Raw genomic sequence first — 23,042 nt, forward strand, 5'->3', positions numbered from 1 at the left:
ATAAGAGCTAGAGTTAGCGACGCCAAGGCGACAGGTTATAGGTACCTTTTTGCACGCGTGTGAGTACTATACATGGGCCATGGGTCTTTATACCTATCTCTACTCAGGTATTTAAGTGTCCCCCGCATTTTGGGGGGGCGGTTAATGGCCACGAAGAAGGCGCGATGTATACACAGCCTTAAGCCAGGTGCTTTTGGTAGAGCGCGCGCCTTCCATTCGTAGAATCACAGGTAAAACGCGCTGCGCCACAGCACAGAGCGTATATAATAGGGGTTCACTTCACTTCGATATGTGCGTAATTGTTGCGCTGCGTGTTTTTGATTTTATCGAAATGCATTGCAATATAATTGGCAGCACCTGGTTATGTTTTTTTTTTGTTTCGTTTCGAGGAAACACTATCGCAGCGCACGATGATGTTGTTGTCAGCCATATTGGGTGGATATACTACGAGTGGATTTCTTTGCAACATTGTGTTTCGAATGATGTGCGGTCACCCTGAATTTATTGTTAAAATGTGTCATAACTCAGAAACATGCGATGACACATATAAAACGATTCAGGTGGCCATCTTTGATCACTATCGGGGATATATGGATATACACTAATCCAGTGGGAAAAGTGATTTAATGACTTGCAAGGGATAGTTCTGGATGAAATAAGCCTTATTCGTCTTCTGTGGAATGCTTTTCTTTCTTTGATATCAATGCAAGTAGCAAGTATTTCAATAGAAATTTTAAAGGAATGACAGTTAAATGACAGCTGGTAGAGGTGAATAAGATGTTAATGTACCTTGGAGCGTTAGAAGAATTGGGATCTAGTTGACAGCATTTAAAGGTGGATGAATCTGTTTCCAATAATTAAGATGATTAAGATGGTATTTAATTTTTGCCAGAACTGGATGTGAACTATAAAACTAAATCAATTTTTCTTCTAAGCTTCTAAAAGAAAATCTTTCTATAAACTAATGTTGGTCTCTCCAGAACTTTACCCCTAGGCTGATTTTTTTTTTTTTTAAGTTTCTCTTAGATTTACTTCTTTTGAGATTAAACAGATTCATTTTTGACTATACAATTAAGCAGGTTTATCTGAGACCTATTAGTTGCGACTAAGTTTTCACAGGTTTTGACTGAGATTAACTGCAGTTTCGACTAAAAGTTTCCAATTCTGGCTGATATTTATAGGTTTTTAACCATAATTTTCTAATTTTTTTATTTTTCAAGAATTTATTAAAACTTTGGAAAAAATGTATCATTTATTCTGGCAAAGATAAAACGACTCATATGTTCAATATTTGTCAATAATTTACCGCCACTTTTTGGATAAAATCTATCAATTTTAACTAAAATTCATCAATTTTGACAATGATTTTCCAGATTCGCTTTAAGATGTATCGCATTTTTGACTAAAATTTTCCATTACGGACTGAGGTTTATTAGTTTTGACTAAGATTTTTCAAATTAGCTTTAAAATTTATTGCTGTTTCGACTAAGACTGTTCACTTCTAGCTTATCTATCAGTTTAGACAGAAAATTTCCGTAATTTGACTGATATTTAATTCAGTTTTGGCTAAATTTAAAAAATTCTGGGCAAGACAATTATATCAAAGCTTTCCTGAGAATAATAGGTAACTGATATTTTTGTCTGCTTTGATTTTTTGGTTTGCAGAGATTTACAGTCAAATTTGAATAGATTCATTAGACGGTGCAGTATTTTTTTCAACCTCTCTTATATTTCATTTATTTTTTTTTTTTTTCTAATCAAGCCATCTGCGGAATTGAATCATTCAGTTTCAGAAGTGGAATATTTCTCAAAGCCAAGATATTTTTGAATTTTAGATAAACCAATTATCTGACTTTGTTAAGTGGGCCGAAATACTATTAAGTGCCTAAAAAGTAGTCCCTTTGGACAGTGAAGAGGGAGGGGGTGAAGGTCAAAAATATACTGAAAAAAATTGTTTGTTAAATATCATCATATGACACATGTTTTCAAGGTATTTTTTGATGCTGAATCTAATGACATAAAAACAACGTCAATACGATTGCTCTAAGAAAAAGTTATTTCCGATTAAAAACCAGGGTGCTTGTTTTTTGACCTCAACAGGTAAAATATAACTGAAACCCATGTGAAAAACATGCTACACTGACAAAATTTGGGATGAAGGTTTAAGATAAACCAGGGACAAAGGATTCATAAAGTTTTTAAAAATATTTTGGGTGAAAGGGTGTTTTTTTGATAGGTTAAGTTGTGTGTGAGAAAGGTATCATAACAGCTAACTTATATTTTATTAATTTTTAAAACTTGATGAAATAGTTTTTTTTCAAGAAATGATGAAATTCGGAATTAGTACCACAAAAACTGGGAAAAAATTGTTACACCAATGAAAATTTTTAAAAATGTTTCATTTATAACAGAAAGCAAAAACTCAAAAAGTCTATACAAATATTTTAGGTTAAAGGGTGTTTTTTTTGGGAAATAGGGAAAAATCCGCGATAAGTCCGATAAAATCAATGGTATAAATGGTACCCTTACGAAATTCATTAAGTATGTTCTCTTTCCCATGGGAACTACGAATAATCTAAGTCTATAAATTTTTTGTATGTGAAAGGGTGTTTTTTTTTAGAAGTAAAGAAAATATGGGTTTATTTGAAAAAGTGTGAAATACTAGAGTAATATTAGTGGTACCCTATTGAAATATAGCAATTATGTTACTTTTAAGATAAGAAACAAGAATCTTATGTGTCTATAAAAATATCATGGTTAACATGGTGTTTTTTTGAGTGAGAACAAAAATGATGGGTCACCCTAATGAAATTTGGTGAAAACATTGAATTTGGGATAGAAAGCAAGAATAAAGAGTTTTCATAAAAAAAATTTTGGTGAAAGGGTGTTTTTTTTTCGAAGAGACAGTAAAATCTGAAATTGGTCCCAAAAAGCCAATGATTCATTTTATTCATGGTTTTGATGACAAATTAAACATTTATAAATAAGTTCTTACACGTTTTACGCGATTCATTGGCTTTTTGGGACCAATTACACATTTTATTGTCTCTTCGAAAAAAACACCCTTCCACCCAACTTTTTTTTATAGACTTTTTTGTACTTGGTTCTAATACCAAAAGCAAACTTTTTGCCAAGTTTCATGAGTGGAACAATTTTTTTTTTATAAATGCCTATTTTACCTGTACTACAAGTATATAAAACAAAAATATTAGTTACTACCTACCAACTGTTGACTACTTATTAGGGTGTGTCACTTTTGTTAATTGGAAAAGAAGTACTCTAATTTTGCAATTTAATAGTGCTCAAAAGTTTTATAAGGGTCTTAGGTTTCTTAAATATGTAAAAAAAAATTATAATATCGTTCGTCTTTTATATGAAAAAATGATTTTTTTTCTTCGCTTATTATTTCGCAGCTTCTTTACTGAGTGTTCAATTTTAACAAAAATAAGCTTAAAAGTTTTTTCTTGGAATATTCTTTCACGAAAAAGCCTTAAAATATTTAACATATTTTTTTTGTATCCAAACGATGCAATAAAAATATATATATATATCAAAAAATCTCTAAAAATTCAAATTTCTTCCTATATTTTGAGTGACCCAAGGTATTAATAAAAATTGTAAACGCAGAATTTAATTTTGATAAGCAATGCAACTTTTAAAAGCTATTACATTTGAAAACTCCATAGTTGCACACTTTGACACATCCTTCTACTTATTCAATAGTTACAGTACTTAAGTCACAGTTTAGACTTGCAGTCAAACACTTTTCTAATTAATTAACTGCAATATTATAAGTACATGCAAATCTAAGATATACAAGCTTTCTTGCAGTCATTTTCTTGTGGGTATGTAAAATTGTATCCAAGAGAAAAATCAAAATTTCCTCATTTATTCTTAACACCAGACATATCAAATTAAAAAAAAAAAACATACGTACTTTCGGAATCAAACACAAAAAATAAAATCCATGTCTATCAACACACCTGAAAATCAAACTTTCCATAAAAACTTATACTGCCAATTGCCAAATCGCACAAATTCAAATATATACTCGCACAATCTATCTGGCTGTCTTTAATATCTGCACGTTTTTAAATCACAAGGTAATAAATCGTTTTCGACTTCTTTTTTTTATTTCTTTTTCCAACAAAACCAAAAAAAAAAAAAAATCCTAGGAAAACCTCAAAATCAAAATTTTCCGTGTTACCGCTTATATTGACCGCGTGAACACATTATGTGTATTTTTCCAGCCACAAAATAATGATGAGTATAACTCTCCTATAGAACATGTAAACAAAATCAAAAGGCGAAATATTGAAAATAAAAAAAAGATACAAAATTTAACAAATTGCGCGAAAATTACCCCACAACTCGAGATGTATCTTATCCATATCCACCATTCCTTCGCAGATAAAACATAGGTAATCGTAGGTATAGAAAATATATATCGCACAAAAAGATACTTGTTCTATTTTTCCTATACACAACTGCGCTAGAGGGAACATTCGCACGCTCCTCTTCTGTTGTTCATAAAATATTTATTCTATAGATACATCTGTTTATATATCTCAAAAAAAAAAAAAAAAAAAAAAATACGTAGACTTGTACAAGAAATAAAGTATCTATGGATCTATGTAAAGATTATAAAATGATACGCGATTGTGTATTTATTTAAGGTGCTTTGAAGAAGTGCGCACACCGTCTGGATATGTAAATATTGCAGTGTACTTTGGACTGTTTTTTTTTTAATTTTTATTTGTTTAAACAAAAAAAATTAAAAACAAAACTAGACACTTGGAAGTATTTTTTTTTTTTTAATTTTATAATAAATTGTCTGTACTCAAAAAAGAGTATATATGAACTTACCTCCAACTGTTATCAATATAATATTATTATTATTTTTTTTTTTTTCTAATAAATTTTCTAACGTGATCTATTATTAAATTTTTATATAGTATTTATCTCGTATAAATTGTCTTCGATAAAATTGTGTACAAAGTTGTTTAATTGCTAAGCGATCTTCAATATTTATCTATAATTTATTATTTTTCAATGTATCTATTATCTATTATTATAATTGGAATCTTTTGACTGACGTGCGAGTGTTATTGTTTGCATACTCACAATATGTGTCTGCAGCAATTTGCTCATCATATTTGAACATTTTTTTCTGTATTTTTTTTTTTTTTGCAAATTAAATAAAAACAAAATTTATATATATTTTTTGTAATTGTATAGAAAAATATAATTATAGGTTTCGAGTGATATTTTTTTTTTGTTTTGTTTTGTTTTATCAGTAACTTAGAAATCTAAAGCAATAATAATAATACTTTGGTGTGGTTTTTGGTTAGGTATATAAAGAAAATTGAGGCATTATAGACAGGTGCAGCTTTGTTTTGTTAACCGCACAAAATTGTGGTAAATTGTTGATGAAACTGTCATCGGTACTAACAATTTCCAATCAAAAGTATTTATCGCGCAGTGTGTTAATTTGATTCGTTTATTTTTTTGTTTAGAAAGAAAAAAATGTTGTAATTTAGAAAATACGCCTTAGATTATGACACAAAAACAATTTAATGAATCAAATTTTCTAGTTCTTATTACACATAATTGGAAAATATAATTTTCGTCAATTATGTCAACACATAAAATTTTATAGACAAAAAAAAAAGTCATAAATTTTCGACTAAAAAGTAAAGTATCTTAAGTCGACTTAAGATGTTTCGCGTTTTTTGTGTTGAACCTCAGTGCCATTTTAAAGGCCTACAGTTCTGTCTTATCCTCATCTTTCTATCTCACCCCTTTGTTTATGTATGCACAAAAACAATTTCATCTTATGTTCAAAAGACACATAATTCAAAACTTTAAGTAGACTTAAGATTATATTGGGTTAAGACTTTTTTTTATTATTGTGAAATCTTAAATTATCTTATGTTGACTTAAGATATTTTCGAGCGCGCGCAAGCAGAAACAAAACTCATCCTTAAGTTGACATAAGATAATATTTTTAAAAATTCCGAAAGAGTATGAAAAGGCAAATCATGTTATGTCAACTTAAGATTTTGGAAATTAATATAAAATACAATTTATAGAAAAGCTAATCTATCTTGAGTCATATTTTTCCTTATAACGGGAAAAATATTAAAAATATCTTTTTTGAAATAAATTTAATAAAATTTGACATCTAAATGTTTTATACAATTAAATCTACACTTGAAAGAATTTTTGGGAGGCAGCTTTGAAGTGTTTTTTTGCTTTACCTTTACCTTTTCAATCGAGAATTATGTTTTTTTTTTTGGTAAGAGATAGCAACATAAAATTAAACTTTTCTAGTCCAGTGCATTTATAATTTGACCCAGCAGTTTGTACCACCCTCAAATTTTGTTTACTCATTCGATAGAGAATTGGATGAATATCATAACCCTGATTTTTCGCACTCGTGAAATTCACCTTTTGGCCGCCATCTTGGATTTTAGTTTTTATTAAATATTTTGACTTCTGTTGTTCATCCTTGATAAAAGTTGGTAATACAACAAACGTAATTATATAATATTATTATAAAAATTAAAAAATTAAAAATTTTAAGTTTTGAGCACTTTTTATCAAAATTATCGCTATAAACACAAAAGTTGTTGATGCTTTTTTTGAAAAAAAAAAAAAAAATACTTATTTATTTTTACTTTTTTATTATTTTTTTTTTTTCAACCAAAGAATTATTAAAGAAATTTATAAGATTCATTAATTTGTGGTTGTGGTATAAATGAAAACGTAAGATGATGAAATTTAAAATACAATGAACGAAAAAAGCTAGGTATTATTTTCTAAATTGGTTGCGATAAACACCTTTTCTATTTGGTTTTGAACAGTCATAAGTGTAGTTATCAGCCATTTCAGGCTTATCCATTCTTTACCGGACACCCTGTAGAAAACTGCATTGTAAAATTTATTTTTAACTCTTTTTGATTTTTTTTTGAAAATTTCAGCCATTTACAATGACTAGTTTTTGAGATAGAGGTTTTAAAAAATTACAAAAACCGTTTTGGTATTTTCCACTCAGGGGCTTGGTAACCACTCATTTTCTCTGCTTACCATCAAATATTATAGACCACTATTGATTTTATCGTAAAATCATGAATCGTGAAGCTGGTATAGTTTATACATAAGAACGATTTTAAAATTTGAGAATCCGTTCATTTTGTACTAAGTTCTAAGAGGTATTAACTCCTGTATTGTGGGACTTTCTATTTCCTAAGTTCAGACAACCATTGATTGCAAACCGGATTTAGAGTTTGTGATTAAATCGTCAGCATAGACTAGGTTTGTCAGAGGTCAGAATGCTGTAATAAAAGGGTCCAAGTTTTGGGTCTTGAGGAACTCTAGCTTTTACGAACTTCCTTGTAGACTTATAATAATAATCTTTCAATTGAACAAAGATTTTTTTGAAGAAAAAAGAAAATATAATTTGGTCATATGCCTTACCGATATCCAGAAGCAACAATTTTTTTTATTTTTTGATCAGAGGGGAAAAGTGTGCGAGTGAAAAATATTCACGAACAATTTCTGAACAAAGATCCCAAAATTCCTTTTTTTTTTCTTCTTTATAATTTTACATTTTGAGATGTATGAACTTACAAGCTTTTGATGTTTACATCAATCATTTTCCGTTTTTTCTTCCATTTTAAACCATTTCAGTTGGAGCTGGTAGGAGAAAAAATATTTGTTGACAGCATATTTGTTAATGTGCAAATTTTTTTTTTCAACTTCTTCATGTCTTAAAATTAAAAAAAAAATAACATATCTATTTGCTAAAATAATAATGAATTTTTTTATCTTTTCAGATTTTCTCACCAACCCATGAAAGAAGTGTGAAATATTTTTTTAATAAAAATATTAAGCACTTTTATTAAAAAAAAAAAAAATTAAAAAAAAAAAAACAACCACTCAACATTCACTGAAATAATTGCCTAAAAATAAAATAAAAATTTCAAAAATTCAAAAGTTTAGAAAATCATGCTACAATTGAATAAATGTAACGCGACAAGAAGTCGGACGCTTCAAAAATTAGATGCCATCAGTTGGATTGTGATTGCAACAATATTTTTAATGGCCATCAATAGCAACATTGTGACGATAGAAGCTGCAGATACATTGTTGGGTAAGTTATTTATTATTTTTTTTTTTTAAATTGCATTTTGTTGATAAATTTAAAATTATGTATATAAACAAATTCTTAACGTTATGTTATGGAAAGTTTCAACCGACGAAAATACTCTCTATCCTTTAGATCTTGTACCTTTAAGCATAAAATTAATACATTTTTTATGATGTTGGTTAGTATTTAATTTTTTGTGTTTTTTTTTTTTTTTGTTATCAAACCACAAACTGCGTTAGTCAAAATATATGTTTTTTTTTTTAAATTTACTATCCAATAAATCTTGAATAACTTGACATAGTCAATAGTAATTATGTTGAAAATATTTTAAAATTCATGCCCATTAACCGACAGGTTTTATATATTTTTCAACAGAATTATTTTCTAAAAAATAAAACAACATAAAACATGCATGTAAATAAATTTAAAAAAAAAATAGAAATTCATGTAATATTTCAAATAGAAATTTCATATCAATTTAAAATAATCAAAATGAAAAATAAAAAAAAATAAAAAGAAAAATATCAATAAATTAAAAATTAAAATAAACAACTGCTGGTTTTCTATGAATATGATAATTTTATTTTTTTTTTTTTTCAACCAAAATTAATAGATCATGTTTGGGCATAGTTAATCAATTTATTTATTTATTTAAAATGCACACACAAATTTTTTGATGAAATATTTATTTTGTATACTGACATAATTTTAAGTTTTTTATTTAACTTTTTTTTATTCTGATGAATTTTTATATATAAATAAATAAATTAGGTATTCCGATAAAAATTACAAAAAATGTAAAATACAATTTTTATGTACTTTTTATTGCTTCATAATGCACAATGGGGACTAATGAGAGGCAATAGCTACTGTTTTATGGTGAATTTACAAATCACGAATATTTCTATTTAATGTAGCACAAAATGAGAATATTTTTTTTACTTTTTAGGAATTTTTTTAACTTGTCCAAAGTTTTTCATTGCTTAATTAAAATAAAACCCAAATTTATGAACTCACGGAATTTAATTTTGTATTATATGCCAATGCTTCAGTTTATTAGGGTTTGGCTTAAGCATACAAAATTACTTTTTCAATTAAATGTTTTTTTTTATCGTTTAGAACGGTCCATGATCTTGACGACTTTCCATGTCCCAGTCCAGTACCTACACGAACAAATCTTTGAAAAATATAATCTTTTCGTGCTGCCATATGCAAAGCTACTTCCGAAGATTTGAAATCAATGAAAATGATAGCTTACATGTTGTTGAATAAATAGTAACGCGTCAAAATTGTTTCTGAAAATAAAAACATTTCAAAAAACTGTTTTGAGGCTATTGGTTTTCTATTTTTAATTTTGTCATCAAATATTCATGTCTACACCAAAGCTAAATTTGTTAAAGTTTTTTTTTTAAATCAATTAAGCTTAATTTCTTACTCAGGGTTGTACAAATTACAATTAAAAAAAAAAAAAAACATTTGAAATAAAAAAAAAAAATTGTAACTGAAAAAAATTGCATTAAAAAAATGTATTGCAACTGAAAAACATTTTAGCATTAAAATATGGTTAGCATTAAAAAAAATGTTGGCATTGAAAGTAAAACTTTCATTGCAAATAAAAATATTTTGCTTAAAAAAAAAAATTCATTGCAAATAAAAAAAACTGCATTTTAAAAAAATGTAATTCAAAATGTGCGCATTGAAAATTTTGTCCTTACTATTCGTCTAATTCCAGACAATTTTGTCTATTTTGTCGTTCAATATAACTATATTTGAAAAATCTACCTTATGTATGACCAAATAGTAAGAAATTGTTTAAAATTCGACAAATATTAAAAAAAAATATTTCATGCTCAAATTTTGCATTGATTTTTTTGTTCAACACAGAAAACTTTTTAATTGCAAAATAACATTTTTTTCTTAGGTAATGCAAAATATTTTTATTTTATTTTTTCAATTTCAGTTATTTTCTTTAAAGCAATTTTTTTCCATTTGCAATAAATAATAGGGGAGAGGTGCCGACAGTGAGACACCCTTTTTTTAAATTGGTATATCTTAGAATGTTTTCAACATAGCTTAACGAAACTTTGAAGTCAGTTTAAGACATATTTTATCTTAATGTTGCAAAAAAAACTTGTTGTTAAAGAATGAATGAGAGCATTACATTGGACAAAAATGTAGAAAAAGTCAAAACGTATCACTGTTTGCAAGGGGTGCGATCAGTGAGACATTCTTAGGTGAAAAAAAAATTAACGAAAACGTCAAATAATTAGGTAATTGACAAGTATATAATTAATTAATTTATGTTACTTTAACCCATTTTTTCAAAAAAAAAAAATAACAAAAAGCCACAAAAAAAAAACGAAAGAAAAAACATTACGAAATCATATTGAAGAAAGAACATATAAATATAATACATATGTATGTAAAAAAAGTTCTGTCCATTAACCAGATTTTTTTGTGTTATACACTCTTTTTATAACATTCCAAAAACTACTTTCACCTGATTTTGTGTGATATTTTACGGTGTAATAAAATGGACAGCTTTAATTTGGTCGGGACAAAATTAAAAGACGCAGACGGATAAATAAACGTTTTGACCCAAACTAGCGTTACTGTGCTTATTTTCAGAAAAGAGAAAAATGGATTGTCTCACTGTTCGCACTGTTCCCCTAAATGACTTTACAACCCTTATTACATTTTTATATACCTAACTCATTAAGCTTTCAAAAAAGTTTTGTTTGGGTAGTCTTGTACCTACGAGTAATCTAGGAATTTGAAAATATAATTTTTCACATATAACTACTAAAAAAAAATCACTAAAAACTGTTACAGACCGTATTTTTTACAATCCTTTTTTATTGCTCAGCACTCGCATTATTTTTTTTATTTAATTTTTGTCAAGGTCAATAATTCTTCAAAATTAAGATTTTTGTAAAACATTTTCAGTGAGCTCTGTAGACTATTATTTTTTTCTAAAAAAATGTTTGCGGGAAATCTTTTCGATTCGAAGATTCGTTAAAAAGATATTATATTTCTAAGAAAATTTTCAATATCGTTATAAATAGGTTTTATTGTTTTGTTTATTGTTCTACTCATTTTGAGCTTTATTAATTCTTTTACAAGTATTTCTTAGAATAACTTCTTGACTTGTTAGTTGCTATAACTATTTGTTAAAACAATTATTGTTAATAGTCAATGTGTCAATTTCATTGATTTTACGTACTGGCAGAAAGTCATTATTGTGCACTTAAAAAACCAAAACAAATATTATCTTTTCTCAGAAATTTCAGCAGATAAAAACATCTCAAAGAACATTTCCCTGAAAATTTCCACAAAATTCCGAAGAAGATATCCATTCCTGATAACAGATTGTGCAGAATTCTTCACGCCCATTTCATTTTTTTCACCTGTGTAGGTAAACCTACATACACTTTACCAGCTGTTACAACATAATAATTCTCTCGAAGTGAAAAAAATATTTCGAAACCTCTAGCGCCATTCCAATCAACCACAGAAAAAAAAATTCTTTTTCTCAAAAAAAAAAAAAAAAAAAAAAAATTATAAAAAAAAAACAAAAACCATGATAATAAAAATAGACTCATCACCACATGTCGTCTTTCCCATTGATTGCTTGAAGTTGACCAAAATGTATTTTTTTTTTTCGTCGTCATCATTACCCAACCTCAACAAATTGCCGTCAATTACATTATTTAATAGCCTCGACCTTGCATTTTGACTTGAAACTCCTCGTCGTTCGTCGGATATCTGTTTTTTTTTTTTTTTTTCATTGCATCTTTCATCATCATAACACAAAATTCCTCATAAATTTCTTTCAAAAAAAAAAAAAGATACAAAATGTATGATGAGCTGAGATACCTTTGTTCGCTCACATCTTCTTCGTTAGCGCCACTATCATAAAGAATTTTTTTTCTTTCTTCTTTTTTTTTTGGAAAATATTGCTTCCCTTATCCCGTGTAGGAAAAAAAAAATGCTTCTTCCTGATTCTGACTCACCATCACTGCACTCACAAGTATATCTTTCGGTTTTCAACGGGGCCACCATAGAAGAAACGCAACCCATTGAAATAACATAAATTCGAGTAAATTTATTTACCGCCAGTAAATTTGATCTCGAACAGACAATAAAAATTAGTAAAAAGAAAATGTATCTCGAGTGGATATCCTATCCCAGCAGGTAGTTTATGGTTTTTTTTTTCTTCTCAATTTTCCCTCAATCCTATTAGGCGGTCTTCCAGGTTACATTTTCATTCTTCAACACTTCTTCGATTTTCGATTCATTTACCAGAGTCATTAAGTCAACACAAACAACTAACAAATTTTCGTGTAGGATATTCAATGCACAATAATAATAACAACAACAACAAACAGCTGCTTCTGGCTGATGAAGATGATCTCTAAAATGTGATCCTATCCCAAAAAAAAAATCCATATACACAAACAAAACATTAGTTTTTCAAGTTAAATAGATGGCGCTTGTCGGCACGAACTCCTGTCACAAAAGACAATACCAATGAGACAACAATACAAACCAATTCAATCCACCTACTGAGATACACCTTACCATTCATACAACATTTATTATCTTATAAGGCGAGCCTTTTTCTTTCTATACACGACCCATGTCAAAAGCCGCTCACTGAACTATCTTTAAACAATCTCGTATGGGCAACTCGGAAGAAAATTAGAGGAATTTCACCGTGAAATAAGTTGTATAACTATTCGGAATAAAAAAGTTTTAAATGAATGTGATATATTAACTAAAACGTATAGGTTGGGTCGAGACAAAAATAATTGTATGGGAGAGGGGTTCTGTTTTCTAAAAAAAAAAATAAAACCAAAAACAGAAAATTAGATGCAAAATTGTTTTTCCGTTTTTTGCGAAATTATAAAAAAACAAAACTACTTTCTTCTCAAAAACGCTCTATTTTTTGTTTGTCCGTGGTAGGACTTGTTGGAAAATTAATTTCCAAACTTGTTAAGGTTTTCCAAGTGCTCGAACTTTCTAGTTCTCAATATTGATGAATACGAAAAAAAAAAAAATTTTTTGAAAATTTTCAGGTTCTTTTTTTGGTCTAAAAACTTAAAAAAAATTGGAAAACTTGTTCATTCAGCTTACATTTTTTAAGTTCGATACAAACACTTCTACGCTGTGTTATCGATCTTTGTCCGGAAAGGATCTTTTTGTCTTTTACCACCAATATCTCAGGAACCGCTTATTGCATGGGATTAAGGAGTGTTTTGAAATCTTGAATAAATTTCCCACAAATATCAAGTAGATATGTATGGGTTTTTGAAAAAAAAAAAATTATTTTTTGCATAAGGTACCTAAATTGAAAAATCAAGAAAAAAATGCTCTTGGGATAGTCAATTACTTAGATGGAAATATCGATAAGACCAGTAATGCTGATTATGCATTTTAACAGTTTAATATGCTCAAACAAATCCTAATAAGTTTCGATGCAATCCATTAAAATTAATAGATTATGATTTTGACTTTAACAAAAAAACAATGCTTTTCCTCTTTTTTATGCATTTTCCTTGATAAATATGTCACAAATTCAAAAATTTTTTGTAAGTGACATAAAAAACAAAACAAAAAAAAAACAATCATGATGGTCATCAAAGTCATTTCCGCTAACATTTCTGGTATTTTGAACAAAATTAGATCTGAAGAACTATCGTAGCAATAGACCCCAACTTCTAATATTCAACATCTACAAGTTTAAAGTTTTATTCGAAAAGAAACGGTTTTTTTTTCGCCTATTGAAAAAAATCTATCTTCGTCAAATATGTACCCCATTTTCGATTTCTTAAATAAAATATAAAAAAAAAATAATTTGAAAAAAAAAAAATTTTAAAAACTAGTTTGAAAAAAGAAAAATCTGATAAAAAAGGAGTTTTCTTATTTTTCAATTTTTTCAAAACCGATTCGATAAAGAATCAATTGAGGCAGATTTCTGTATGATTCAATGTTATATTAAAATTCACAGTCTGAAAAAAATAGTATTCAATTAGTTTTGTTTTTAATGTTTTTTCGCCTATTTTTAACTTTGAAATCGATTATTTCAAAAACAATTGGTTAAAATAAAATGTAGGTATTGATTTAAAAATTAGAATTAAAAGTACAATTCTGCCTTTCGGAAATGTTATCATTTATAATTTTTTTTTTTATTTTATTTATCCAATCGCATAATAAAAAGAGATTGTATTGAACTCCTATACAAAAAAATACCGTATTTATCAAATCCTGGCGCCCAAGTTAACCTACTACGTGCCCAAAACAACATTTTTGTTCGGTCGAATTTTTATATTTGGGTATTTGATATAAATAAAAAATATAAAATATAAAATATTTTTAAAACAGCATGTTGTTTTGATGTAGAAGTTGGGTAAATGACGAAAAAAATGGAATTTTTTAACTTTGTCAGCTTATAAATTCTAGATGAATTAACCAAACCACATGTTTTATGCAATGGGCGAAGGTCCCAAAAAAACCGTTTTTTGCCCCTTAATCTAGATTTTAGGGGTGTTACGGAGTTTTTAAACATTGTTTCGTAAACAGTGCAAAGCTTTACAAAACGTGATTGGTCTAGGAAATAGACCAGACTTCAATAATGTAGATATTTTACATACTGAAACACGCTATAATAAGAGAATGTTAATAGAAATGCTACATATTTTAGATACCAACAATACTGTTAATAGAAGGTCAGATTGTGAAGGGCTAAGCAATATTTATTCTGTAGGCAAATTTGATAAGAAATTTTGAATTTCTCATCAAATAATAAAATAAAATTTCTTATTTTTTGAAATTTCGAAAGTTTAAAACATCTTTTTCAAGACTTTGAATTTTTGAATTTTGAAATATTGAAAAATAAAAAAGCATCCAAAACCAACAAAATAAATTTTAAGAAACCTTTTAAAATCTAAACAGATTTTGTATATTGTAAGTATATTAGATTTTTTCTATTTATTAGATCTTTTTGAAATTTTTTTATCCAACTATGTATTATAGTCCTGAAGAAGAACGTAGACACGTTCAAAACGTCGATAAAGATTGTAGATTCAATAAAGACCTAAAGCCGGCTTAGGATTCAATATTATAAGAAAAAGGTCACGAAGATAGAAATTATTTTTAAATTTTGTTTCAAATTTTGGTTTAAGATGTTGATTAGTTTTAATTGCTAATAAATGAAACATTTTTTACCAAAATATTATTGAAAAAAAAATTTTATTTAATAAAATCAAATCGCATACATTTTTGGACTCAAATTCATTTAAGATGTTCTTTCTATCCACCCAATACAGAGTTGGTGAAATTCACCTTGCTTAAATCATTTCACTCAGCTAAAAACAAATATTTGACAAGAATGCCCCCTTCGAGTGGGTGATTAGTGCGGGAATTTGTCTTCTGTCTTTATCTCATCGTTCTTAAAAAAAAAAAAAAAAACTGTGTGGAAAGGCATACAAACATAATATAGGCATCTAATCTATAGGGGCTTTTTATGAGTAAGTATACCTACGAAAACGACATGGAGGTAAATTTAGAAACATGAAAAATATTAAATCATATTAATTGCTTATCAGATTTTAAAAGACATTTAAGTCGATGATGGTTGTGGTCTTTTGCTGGGAAATTCCAACTCCAGGTGGAATCTCTCTGGAATCAGCTGCATTCAAATCCTTATAGAATATTATTGCCCGCGTGGATGTGATTATAAAAATGAAAAACAGCCTGCGGTGTTTGTAGTTGTTTTTTTTTGGGATGTCGTTTCTGTCGGTACCCCATGTCGACATCTTCATTTGTTGTTTGTGTTTCTTATCCATGTTTTTTGTCTAGAATATTTTATTTGTCTTAAAGAATTTTTTTTTTTTTAAACTCAGATAAAAATGATAATTACCTACAGAGTGGTTGTTTTTTCTTCTTCTTTTCTAGAAGATTGTTGATGGGTTAAAATGATGGTGGTTAAAATGATGATGGATGTGTACCTTTGATTAGGACATACACCGAAGGTCATTAATTTTTTTTTCCTTTTTTTTTAAACAAGGTTCCTAATGAGCGAATAGAGATTTCACTTAAGGCCAGACAAATTTTAAGTCCTTACAAATTTTGAATTTTTTTCTAAAAAAAAAGTAGTGTTCCCAAAAATGTTTGTCAACTTTCTTCAAAATTTTATTCCTTCATAACTTTTCATCAAGTCTCAGAATGTTTTTTTTTTAAATAATAACAACATTTATGTGCAAAGTCTTAACTTTGCTTTGCTAATTACTTAATTCAAATTCTCAAGCATAATAAGCTCTTTCTTAATCTCTGAAGGAATTTCGCAGCATTTTATGGCTTTAAACATAAAAATTCCTATGTTTTTTTTTTTTGGGAATGTTTTTGTGTTTTTTAAATTTTTTGTTTTTAATGGGAAAAGATTGTTAAAAGAAAGACTTAACATTTAGAATTCTCTTTTTTCATTATAAATTGTGTTTTTTTTATTAAGAAAACCAACATTTACATTTTAATTATTATACAAGCAAGCAAGCAAACAAAAAAAAGCTGTTAATTTTTTTAGCACAAAATAAACCTATTCTCGCAGAAATCATCTCCTCCGGTATGTTTATTTAAAAATTCTTCAAATACTTTTTCAAGGTTAACAACAGCTTGAATTGCACATTCCAAAAAGTTTCTTATTAAAAAAAAAAGTGGAATGGAATAACAAACAAAGTTTTTTTTTCTTTTTTGTATAAAAATCAATGGATGAAGATTTTTTGACAAAATAATTTATATATAATTTCTTATTTGGTTGGGAATTCCCAACCGGAATTGGAATTGCAAATTCGATGGGGGTGTTTAATTATTTTTATTTATATGCTTATATTTTATGGGACTTTCATTTTTAAGGAAAATTGAAGATTAAATAATCAAAAGCAAATTTTTGTTGAAAATTTTGATCTAAAACTTGGGAACTGTCAATATTTTTGTGATGATCAATGAGGTTTATTGCTTTAAGAGAATATTGAACTTTAGTCGATTAAAGTTATGCTAATAGTCAATTTAAATAACCACACAAATTTTTTATGCAAATATTCGAAATTAATGAATATCAATTTTTTTTTAAGAATCGGTGAATATCCGATTAATGTAAGTTTTTCGTTTGAAAAACGTGCTTAAATATTTTAGGACATTTTTTTAAAGATATCATCGTTAGGTAAAACAATTAATGGGATTGTCATGATTGTTTAGAAAAAAGATAAAAATTATATCAGATAATGGCCTCCTCCATCGTGGGCAACTCCAAACGCGAACTTATTTAAGCCAAGCTAAGTAATGTCCAAATTTCTTTATCCTTCCCTTTTTCAAAAAAAAAAAAATCAAATTAAAAAGTGCAAACAAAACTTGCGGCTGGGTCGCACAAACTTACCCTTATAATAAAGCTTTTTATAAAAAATTTAAAGAATTTATCATAATTTGATTTTTAACCCTTTCGGACCCAGCGTTACTCTCATGTAACATATTTCTAAAAATTCGTAAAAAATATTCCATTAAATATTTTTTTAGGTTTCAATGGCTTAATTGAAAGATAATAATGCCTAGTTACTGGATTATTACAAAAAGTTAGTCAAATATTATACCTTTAATTTTTGTTTATCGAAAAAGGGACTGAAATTCACATTTTTTTTTTTTTTGCAAAAAAATTTTTTTTTATATATGGTCATAATTTTGAAAAACAAATATAAAAAATGTTAATCCAGAAAGTGTTTTGTTTTTTGGCTTAGAAGAAGCAGCATACATTATTGTTCTATAAAAAATTATTTTCCCAGTTGTCCGACTTTTTTTGTTGGTCGTAGGCAGTGCATGTTACTTACATGCAACAAGAGAGTAACACATTATTTTAGCTATTTATTATTATTTAGACTTCAAGTTAGATTCTTTAAATTTAATTTTAGTAATAAATAACAAAACAAATATATGTACATTGTGGAAAAGTGCAAACAAAATATGAGGCTTTCGGAGTAATAAATAGGTGAAGTCGACTTGAAATTTATGCAATATACTGAACTTTGAGAAGCTTTTTCTCAGAAACTAAAGGAAATAAATGTCTTTCTTTTATTTTATTTGATATAAAACGAAACCCTTAATTTTTAAGACCTTAAAACATCCAACCCAAAGAGAAGTGGACTTGACCCATTATAATTCTAAACGCCTTATATATGAATAAAAATGGAAGTACCTAGGTACATTCACAATTGCGATTTTCAGCAAGACGTCAGATTCTACTTCGAAGAAGTTTAATTCTACTTCGAAGACTTTTAAGGCGTGATCATAATAATCAAGTTCTTTTATTAGAAAAGTTTTTAATTTTGAATTAGCCAAAAATCGCCAAATTGAAAACTTAAGCGGACAAATTTTGATAAATCGGAAATCAGAATTTGAAGGAGCCGAAGAAAACTTGAAGGAGCCGGTTTGGCTATAAATAGCTGGTCCTGGCAACACTGTGTAAAGAAGGAAATTTTTGGAAAAAAAGTTAAAATCTTTGGAGCAATTTTTTTCCAAATTTCGATATTAACTGTTGATTAATATTTTCTTAAAAACAAAATTTCGAAAAAATTCAATGATCTATTCTCAAAAAAATTATCTTTTCATCAGGAAAGTTGAACATGTTTAAAAAGTCCAAAAATGTGATTTGGAAAATTTTATAAAATGTTAATATTTATTTTTGAACGGCTTCTGTGGTTTGAATTTTTATTGAAATTGGCTTAGTCACTTACGATAAATTTTGGAAAACTAACTAACTTTAACAGTAACTAAAGTTTAAAAAAATTGTTTTTATTTAAAAAAAAAAGTCTTATTTGCAACAAATATTTTTATTTTTATTTTGGTTTTCTTTATGGCAGGTTCCGTCAGTTTTGGTCCAAATATGAAATTCTATTTCCTCACAAGGAAATTATCCTGTTCATTAATTAACTTTAAAATGTTCTGTCTGATTCCATCCAAAGAACTGTTTCCCATTATCCTCCCACTGATATTTTAATTACGGGTTATTTTAATGTTCATAATAATTCAACTTGTCTTCGCTTTTCTGGCCAAAATGTGATAAATCTTCACTTCACCAAAATAACTGCTGGTATGCCTCAGGGCTCCGTTTTGTCTCCAACTCTCTTCTTAATATTTTTAAATAACCTCTTGCCTGAAACTTCTAACCCATTAAATTGTTTTACTGAAATTCTTGTTCTGCAGATTCTTGTTCTTCGCATAAAGATCTTCTTGACATCATTGTTCAATGGGGAATAAGAAATAGTGTAGAATTTTGATAAATCGGAAATCAGAATTCTTCGGAAACTGAATGCTAAAGTTGATAAGAAAATTCAATAATCTTCCTAACTATCAGTAACAATAAAAAACGACTTTAATCCATTTTGAAAACATATAAGTACAAAAAAAAAAAAAAAAAAAACAGATACCATCATGATGATCGTTTGTTAAAATTCAATCAATTTCCTCCTCATTGACGAACGGAAGTCGATTCCAAATCTGGATTTGTCCGCACACACAATAATCTTTCAACCATCTGGTTGTACCACAACGGTGGACGATGATGATGATGCGAATGCAAGGATTCCACAACTATTATATAGAATGCAATATTTGTCCAAAGAAAAAAAAAAACAAAATAAAATAGACAAAGAACTTCCTAGCTCTTCAAAATATTTTTAACCATCGTCGTTCGTCTTTGCCGTGGTCGTATATAAATATCTCGAGTACACGTCTGATTCCTTTTGCACTGCATTCCCCCATCAACTGAATTAGAGCTGCTGCCTGCTAGCAAAAGGGACACCAACAACAGACCATTCCACACACTAAACCACGTTGATGTTTAATTGAACACCCGATGAATTCCCTTCGGGCGATAAACCTGCTGCATATTGGCGGATAGCTCTCTGGCTAGAGACAAGTTTGTTTTTTCTTTAATTTTGTCCACTTTTCCAGAGCTTAGTTCACTTCGTCCTTCATGAACCAAACATACATTTCCTCACCACACATTCCTTGCCGCGTGTTACATTTTACTAGATTTTTTTTTGTTTCTCCATCGTTGTTGTTGTTTAATTTTTTTTTAAGTTTGTTGTTTTATGTTTTTATATATTCTCTGAAAACATTTACTCTCGATCACATAAAAATCGTGGAACTTAGGATTTATTTTTTACCAGTGCTGTCGAAATGATACTTTTTTTTAAATAATTTTATTTCTAGTTATACAAAAATACTTCTAAGTATCTAAAACTTTCAATTTTGGATCCGTTTTCGAGTTTCCGATACTTTTTCAATATCAAAAGCCATTAGTGTGACCATTCTTTCAAACCAAAAAACATAAGTTATAAGTTTAGTACTTTTTTTTGTTTAAAATCTGAGACCCTTGATTGCATTTTTTTGTATGTCATACTTTAATTTGTATTAATAAACATAACGATAACAATACTTAAAAAAAAAAACAATATTTTTTTTCAAAACATTACCTAAACCACATCCCTGTTCAATACTACGTCTCTGAACTGTAACCAAAACACTAATTCACCCAACGCTCTGTTAAGCTGCAATTTTAACAACAAACAAGTCACAGAGAGCGGGCGACCAAGCCAGCTACACTACATACCTACCTACGTACACACACAGAGTTCAGAAAATACCAAATGCGATAAATTATTTCCGAACAGGTGTTTCGCGCGACAACATCTCGGAAAAGACCGGAAAAAAGGAGTTTTTCTTTTTCTTCAGTCTTCAATCTTTATACACATATTGTTTGGTTTTGGTCCACCATCATACATATATGCCATTGAGAGTAGGTTTCCCTCCATACTATAGGAAAAGATATCAAAGCATAGCCCAGAGAATATGGAATCCAGCGGACAGGGAACAACCATCGAGAAAAGTACCACACAGTCTCTCCTCGCTAGCAGCACTCCTCAAGAGCGCGCACATTGCACTCTTGACGCGTTTTCATAGTCTCAGTGTACTCGATATAAAAGAACAAAAAAAAAATGTGAAAAGTAAATACAATATACCTACATACACTTTATATACGTACACCAACCTTCGTACGAGTCTTTCGTATAAGATGCAACAAGTTGCTGAGATTTTCCTCTCGTTGTTGTCGAAACTTACGGCCAGGCCGTATGCCGCCATTAATACCTATACTCTACCCAGGCATTACTATAAAAAAAAATCTAAGAATGAAAACAATTTCCATAAACAAAGTCAAAACACATACAGGAAACTATGTTATGTCAAGGCAAAATGTCTTGTGTGTACTATTTTTTAACGATTCCAAATAGACATACAAAAATTTGGTGTGCTTGTCTATATGAAACTTTCAAATAAATTTTCTTTTCTTTTGTAGATTTTCGAATTTTACTTCGAATGCCAATGGACATAGGTAATATCGGGATTGGTATAAATATTACCTCCCTAATACTTACTCATGTACAGACAAATTACGTCACGTTTCCGAAAATGTTATGAGAAAGGTTACTGTGGTGTATGAGTAACATTTTTTTTTTAACGAAATAAAAATTCCCAATAAAGAGCAGCATCGATTGAAATAAGACATAAAAGGATATTGATAAGTTATGAAATGTTAAAAAAGGGTATTTGAGGGTTTGGTTTTAGTTCATAGGACCTATTACGAAAAATACCCCAAAATCATGCTTCAAAGCAATAATTTTTTTTTTTTTTTTGAATAACGGTATTTTCTTTTGTTTTGTTTAATAATGCTCATTGAATGCAATTATATCACAATCAGGAATAGCCCTAAATGATTGGTATCTTTGGATAGGTCTTAGTACCGATTCTAGCATAGCGTAGTACTTCCAAATCAAAATGCACAAACATCTGTTTAAATAACGATGAAACAAAACAAAACATAATCATCAAAAATTATGAAGAGCATAGGCATGTAAGATATTTTCCGCAATTTGGGTATCCACAAATTTTAAGTAAATACTCGGTTAAAAAAAAATAATGTTGCGTATACACCTCAGTGAACCGACAAAAATCTGATCGTGCTGGATTTCGATTTTGTGGCACACGTTAAAAATGGTGTTTGCTACGTATTAAAAAAAAAAAATCATGTGTGCAATTCACACGTGGTTGAAGTGAAACCTTAAAAATCATTTAAAAAAAATCGAAAAAATATATTATTCCATCACTTTTTTTATATGACAACCTACAATAAATTTTATACCATGTTTCAGGTCAAAATATTTATATCGACCATGTCTATACAACATCTACAAAAAGAGCTAGAATTTTTTTAACCCAATTAGTTTTCATAAAAAAAAGCAAAACAATCAATCTCTTTTCTCTTCTAACCCCATTAAATCCATTTTTAAAAAGACAACCTATAAAAAATTTTATATCATTATTATTTCACCTTTTATATGACGCTTCAATAATATTTCTACCATGCCTACAAAAAAAGTAAGAATTTTTTAAAGGCAACCATGTCGAAATTTCAAACTGAGAAAAGAACATCTTTTCACCGTTATCTCAGAATTTTGAATATGAAATTAATTAAAATTTTGCACAATCATAATTTATTTTAATTACCTATTTACTGTATAAATTTCATTCATCTATCTATTAAAACAAAAAAGTTATGATCAATTGATTTTTCGTGTCGCTTTTTCGTTTCATCTTGTTTCAAATCACTATGATACTAAAGAAGTTTTCACTTCAAAAAATGGCATACAATTCACTGTTTAGAAATTTTTTAAACATTTTCTTTCTTTTTATTAAATAGGCAGGATTTTAGTTGAATGATCTTCTCTTATAGGTCTCTTATATACTGATGAGAAATATCTATACATATTTAGATTAAGTTCGTGAA

The 23,042-nt window shown here is 28.4% G+C and overlaps 1 protein-coding gene across 2 annotated transcripts in view; it reads left to right on the plus strand.

The window, feature by feature from the left end:
• Positions 1 to 23,042, plus strand: part of LOC129907248 (BMP-binding endothelial regulator protein) — a 163,305-nt gene that overhangs the window by 64,009 nt on the left and 76,254 nt on the right. For both annotated transcript variants that reach the window (XM_055983362.1, XM_055983363.1), the window contains exon 2: positions 7,839 to 8,155. In XM_055983362.1, the coding sequence (XP_055839337.1) occupies positions 8,011 to 8,155 (145 nt within the window). In that variant the 5' untranslated portion in view covers positions 7,839 to 8,010. The remainder of the gene's footprint in view (positions 1 to 7,838; positions 8,156 to 23,042) is intronic.

This window comes from Episyrphus balteatus, chromosome 1 (assembly GCF_945859705.1).
Source record: "Episyrphus balteatus chromosome 1, idEpiBalt1.1, whole genome shotgun sequence".
Classification (NCBI taxonomy): Eukaryota; Metazoa; Arthropoda; class Insecta; order Diptera; family Syrphidae; genus Episyrphus; species Episyrphus balteatus.